The sequence below is a fragment of the Mesoplodon densirostris genome, chromosome 1 (assembly GCF_025265405.1).
Source record: "Mesoplodon densirostris isolate mMesDen1 chromosome 1, mMesDen1 primary haplotype, whole genome shotgun sequence".
Classification (NCBI taxonomy): domain Eukaryota; kingdom Metazoa; phylum Chordata; class Mammalia; order Artiodactyla; family Ziphiidae; genus Mesoplodon; species Mesoplodon densirostris.
In genome coordinates this window covers 70,864,528-70,870,527 of record NC_082661.1, presented here as the reverse complement: position 1 = coordinate 70,870,527, position 6,000 = coordinate 70,864,528, and the positions used below count along the sequence as shown (strand labels likewise).

The 6,000-nt window shown below is 55.3% G+C and overlaps 1 protein-coding gene across 2 annotated transcripts in view; it reads left to right on the top strand.

The window, feature by feature from the left end:
* The first annotated feature begins 5,113 nt into the window (after window positions 1-5,113).
* The window catches only part of JAKMIP1 (janus kinase and microtubule interacting protein 1), a 72,642-nt gene continuing 71,755 nt past the window's right edge, over window positions 5,114-6,000 (top strand). For both annotated transcript variants that reach the window (XM_060087709.1, XM_060087777.1), the window contains exon 1: window positions 5,114-5,242. In XM_060087709.1, the coding sequence (XP_059943692.1) occupies window positions 5,114-5,242 (129 nt within the window). The remainder of the gene's footprint in view (window positions 5,243-6,000) is intronic.

Sequence of the window (6,000 nt, the reverse complement as noted above, 5' to 3'; positions counted from 1 at the left end):
ATCTCTTAATCGGGAGGACAACCTTTGCGCTGCCTGCCCCTGGGGTCACTCTGTGGTTTGGCTGCAGTGAGGTGGGCCATGGTGGGCAGCTGGTAAACCAGACTCAGATGGGGCTCGCCTGCAGTGACTTGGGCGGCTCTGAACCCCTCTGAGCCCAGTTCCCTTGGTGGAATGATGGGAATGATGATCCCGTCAGCCTGTGGGCCTGCTGTGAGCGCACCTGCTCAGAGCCTGCCGATTCCGTGCTTCCCTTTGTTGTTGATAACAGGAATTCTGAAGCTCCCAGGCCTTCCAGAGTCATCGGAGGCTCCAAGGAGCCTTCACAAGATGCTCAGGACCCCTTTTTGGTAATTCCGACATGGGGGCTGGAGAGGCAGGTCTGCGCATCTCAGAAATGCTTTCCTTGGACATGCAGGGTTTCCCCACCCTCGATGGAAATGCTGAACTAGTGCGTGTGGTGTGTATGGGATGTGTGTTGTGTTTGGAGGGTATGTGTGTGGTGAGTTTGTGGTGTTTGGTGTGCATCTGTGTGTGTGGTGTGAGTATGTGATGTTTGATGCCTGTGGTGTGTGTGTCTTCGTCAGCTTGGGCTGCTATAACTGAATTCCATAGACTGCGTGGCTTAAACAACAGGCATTTATTTCTCACAGTTGTAGAGGCTAGAAGTCCAAGATCACGGTGCCAGGACGCTCAGGTTCTTATGAGAGCCCTCTTCCTGGCTTGTAGACAGCTGCCTTCTTGCTGAGTCCTCACAAGGCAGAGACTATAAAGACACTAATCCCGTTCACGAGGACTCCACCCTCATGATCTAACTTTTTCCCAAAGGCACACCTCCTAATACCATCGCATCGGATTTAGAATTTCGACATATGAATTTTGGAGAGAGACATTCAGTCCTTAGCAGTGTGTATGTGTACTCGCTTCTCTGTGGTGTATATGTGTGGTGCGTGCATTGTGTGTGTGCTTCTGTGTGATGTGTGCATGGTGGTGTGCTTCTGTATGATGTGTGCATTGTGGTGTGTGTGTGTTTGTGTGGTGTGTGGTGTATGTAGAACATTAACAGAAGCCACCCCTCCCTGTCACTAGAGGGACCCTCAGATGTTTGTTGGGTGCAAAATGTATAACCTGAACTAGAAAAGGAGGTCAGCACAGCGCAGGCCCTGTGGTTGCAGAGTCCGTGGCTGGGAGACTTGGCAGCAAGGGGCTTGAGTCCCAGCTCAGTGGGAACAGGTGGCCCTCGGTGTAAGGAGGAGCTTGGCAGGGTCTTGGCTCTGGTGGCCCCTGGGATGAGAGGGTCCTAGGTGAGGGGTCAGCCAGCCCAGGCGGGGGAGCCTAGCTGCTGTGATGAATGACATCATTGGCCCGGCGGTGGGGGCCATGGGAGCCGAGGGCACCCCAGTGAGCTGGGGCCGGGCCCGTGGGGTCCGTGTGGGGTGGGGCTCACCCCACAGCCTCTGCAGCTCAAGGCAAGCTCTGCCGACTGCCAGGTGGGCTCAGGGGGGAGGTGAGTTCTCTTCTCCCCACTGGGCCCCCCTCCCTGTGACCCCAGGCAGGCCTCTGATATGTCTGAGCCTCAGTTTCCCCATCAGTAAAATGATTCTGTCTCCTGTGGTGGCCCCAACCCTGCTGGACTCGTGGTCCTGGATGGTGGCTGAGAGTCAATCTGGTGAGGCTTGGGCTGCAAGGACACCCTGACCCTGCCCGTGGGGCAGAGAGGGCTGCCGGGGGAGGTGTGGCCGGAGTCGAGGGCTGGGCACAGTTAGGAGGTGGCCCTGTCAGGCAGGGAGGGGCGCGGGCTGAGGACTTCAGGGGACGGCAGGTGTGGCCCACGGGGGCCACCACTGGCTCAGGCCCAGCACAGAGGGCCGCTTTCTGTGGCCATGGACACTGTCCCCTGCAGCCTGAGGTGGGAGCAGACAGTGTGCAGTCCAGGAGACAGGGGAGGCCACAGTCAGGCCAGCGGGACGGCCGGAGCTTTGAGAGGAGGGGACGCCTCTGAGAACTGGTGGGAACGAGGCTTGGTGCCCAGACACTGATGGCCAGGAGCCCCGGGGTCAAGGTGAGGACCAAACCGCCACACAGAGAGCTTGGAACAGGGCCCAGGGAGCTGAGCGCTGCCAGATGTGCTGTTCTGTCATCATTTCTAAGACGTGCCAGCTCCGTGGCTGCAGGCAGCCTGCTCTGGGGTTAGCTGTGCTGCCAGCCCTGGGGCCCACACCACCCCTGCGCGGCCCGCTCCACTTCATGGCTCGAAAGTCCTGGGTGAGGAGAGTACAGAGGTTGGTGGCGGAGCTGGGCTGAGCGACTGAGCCCTGCTGCTCCTTCTGGGTCCTCTATAGCCCTGAGCCCCGGAGCCCAGAATGTGTGTTAGGAAAACCCGACTCAGTTGACTTTATTTATTACATCTCATGAAACTTTTTTTTTTAACTCCCGCTGACGATCTTGCACCAACACTGTATAAGAAGAGTCTGGACAGTGAGCACCTTATTAATTTGCTGTAATTGGAGAATGAGGTGTCCTAAGAATGTTAATATTTTAGGCCTTGCAGGCTTTTTAAGTATTAAAGGTAATACTGAAGGGAATAAAAGTAATTATTATTTTACTCTCTTATTTTTTGAGGGCGAAGGTAGGGTAGAAAAATCTTTGCTCTCTCTTTTCATTCTCCTATCTGCATGTTTGCCTTTTGCAGAACACCGTCTGCCACTTTTTAGTTTCCCTTCTGCTCTGGGCTGGGAGAACAGACAGCGCAGCTTGCTAGCACTGTGTGTAAATCATGAGATAGTAGGCTCTGAGTGACGGACAGGGGATTTGCCTGTGGTGTGGTGTGAGCTGGCTTATTACTGATGTGAAAGGAAGCAGGGAAAGAAGCAGGGCTCAGTGCTGAGAAGCTGGCTATCTTAAGTCATTAAACAAAGTGCTGAATGTGTCCCACGAGCGTTTTTCCCTTCATGCCCAGTGTATTCCTTTCCGGTGTCTGCCATAAAGAACTTCCACAAATGGAGTGTCCTTAAAACAACAGAAATTTACTTTCTGACAGTTTTGGAGGCCAGAGTCCAAAATCTGTCAGTGTCGGTGGTGTTGGCGGGGTGCTGCTCACTCTGGAGACTCTAGGAGAGGACCCCCCCCCCGACCTCCTCCAGCTGCATCACTCCAATCCCCCCTCTCTCTTCACACGGCCTTCCCTTCTGCGTGTTCTCTGCTCTGTGTCTCTTTCAAGGGCTCATGTCATTGAATTTAAGACTCACCCTCATCGTGGATGATCTCATCTTGGGATCTTTAACTCGATGACATCTGCAAAGACCCTTTTTCCAAATAAGGGCATATTCCCAGGTTCCGGGGAATAGGATGTGAACGTGTCTTTTGGGGACCATCATTCAGCCCGCTGTAGTCCTCATCAGCCAAAAGCTGACTCCTGTTGCTTGGGACCTGCTGCCCAGCCAAGCATCCTCAAGATTAAGACATCCTCAATTTAAGACAGAACTTAAATTCTGTCCAGGGCCAGCATCACCAGTGCACAGTATGGTTGTAGAGGGGGTCAGAGGGCTTCACTCTTGGTTTAATGCTCAGTGTCATGGTCATAAAAAGCTGAATAGTTTTTGAAACAAGACCCTTGCATTTCCATTTTGCACTGGGCTGCACATTCCGTACCTGGCCTTGACTCTGTCCATGATCTCTAGGCCCCATGTGGTCTGGCAGTTTACTCCCCTTGTCTCCCTCTGCCAGTGACTTGGGTGATATTTGATAGAGGTCTCAAATACCCTGTTTACTATTTCTTTCCAACGCCAATCACAATCAGAGTTATTTTATGTATTCATTTCCATTGTTGTCTCCCTGGCTAGAAAGTTCTATGATGGCTGGGACCCTGTCTGGTCCTCCATCGCATCCCAGGGCTAGCGCAGGGCCAGTGCTGAGTGTGACTTCTGGAATGCACCTTCTCCGCTCTTCTCTCCCCGTGGTGTGGCAATGAGCAGTCACATCTCCTTGCTGAGACTCTTGGGCTTCTTTGTCAACACTGTGCTGTGCCGTGTTCTGTGGGGTGACAGAGGTGTAGCATCCAATACACAGTGCTACTAGCTGTCACTGGGGCCTGATTTTAATGGCTTTGGCTTTGACACCGTGTGGGCTGTGAGGGCAGCCCTACCAAATGGAAGGTCTGGGGTCCCCCAGGGAAATGTGAGTGCTGGAGGGGCCGTTAGCTTATCAGGGCATCCCGTTGGCCACCTGACCAGCTCAGACCTGGCCAGGCAGGCACAGAGGCCTGGAGGACCGCAGGGCACCATGCTTGGCTGTCACCTCCCCCAGGGGCTGTGCTACTCCCCCAGGCTGGCTTGGACACCAAAACTGGGCCCAGAGCTAGCAGTTCTGGGCAACCAGTGCTGTGCTAGTCCTTGGGGTGGGGAGGGAACCACTAACCTTTAGGGAGTGTAAAAGCCCAGTTTTCAGAGTGCGGTCCTTAGACTGTGCTCCTGAATCACCTGGGTGTGTGGATGAGACATCCGGGTCCCCTGGCCCCCTCCCCACAGGCCTCAAGCTTTGAGCTCTGTGCTCCCCCAGAATCCTGCCTTTGAATCAAGCACCAGGGTGACTGAGGCTCAGTCACACTTGCAGATCGAGGTCTATAGTTGCTTAGATGTCATAGTCTCATCCTGATGAGGCCAGGACTGGACCAGACAGAGCTACTCAATGAGGGGTGGTCACCTGGGAGCCTCACCTGGGAGCTTGGGAGACATGCAAATCAGATTCCTGGGGGTGGGCCCAGGACTCCGTCTTAACAAGCTTCCAAGTGATTCTGATGCAGCCCCTGTTGGAGAAGCCCTAGGTCAGTGTTGTGAATGGTGGGGCATCTTCGGGGTGAGCAGGTGCCCGGATCAGGGAGGGAGGCATCGGCAAACGCTGCCTGCCATCCTGTTTGAGTGCCCCAGGCAAGGGGGCACCAGCCCCTCTCTCTCTGCTGACCTGGCTTCCTTCCTCCCCCAGGATCCCAAGTGATGGTGGTTTACGCAGAGGGGGAGCTGAGCCCTGTGAGACTGATTAGCACGGCGGAGCTGCGAGCGGCGCCTGCTGGCTGGCGGGAGTGAACACAGGATCTCGGCATCTCAACCTGAGAGGAAGCATGTCTAAGAAAGGCCGGAGCAAGGGCGAGAAGCCTGAGGTGGAGATGGACGCGGTGCAGATGGCCAACGAGGAGCTGCGGGCCAAGTTGACCAGCATTCAGATCGAGTTCCAGCAGGAAAAGAGCAAGGTGGGAGGGACAAGGGCCTCCTGGCTCAAGTGAGGGGTGGGCTGTGAATTCCCAGTGGACAAATTGCCCCTGAGGTAAGTGTGAAGGGTGTGTCCCAGGGCTGGGGTGGGGTTGGGCACTCCACCTCTCTGAGCCTCAGCTTGCCTCTCTTTAAAATGGGTATAACATCAGTGGTGGTACAGAGACCACCTGGATGCGAATCCTGTCCGCTACCCCGGCCCCGACCCTCCCCGACGTTTGGCTCTGGTCTCGGACAAGTTACTTCACTCTCCACACCGTAATTTCCCTCACCTGCAAGACGGGATTATAACAGTACCACCTGATGGGCCGGTGGGCAGGAGTAAGGATGTAAATATGTATATCAATACGTAAAGCAGTGGTCCCCAACCTTTCTGGCACCAGGGACTGGTTTCGTGGAAGACGGTTTTTGCATGGACAGGGTTGGGGGGAGGGTACAGGCGGTAACGTGAGCGGTGGGGAGCCACGGGGAGCGCCAGGTGAAGCTTCGCTCGCACGCCCGCCGCTCACCTCCTGCTGTGCGGCCCGGTTCCTAACAGGCTGCAGACCGGTACCGGTCCATGGCCTGGGGGTTGGGGACCCCTGACATAAAGGGCTTGATTTGGAGCCTGGCTCTGTGATGGGAGCTGTTTTGCTCTCGTGAGGCAGGTATGAGCTTTGGAGCCGGTCAGTACGATGCCCTGTTGGGTGCCAATCAAAGTGTTGGCGTGATGGGCAGCCAGTCACTGTGGGAGGAACCC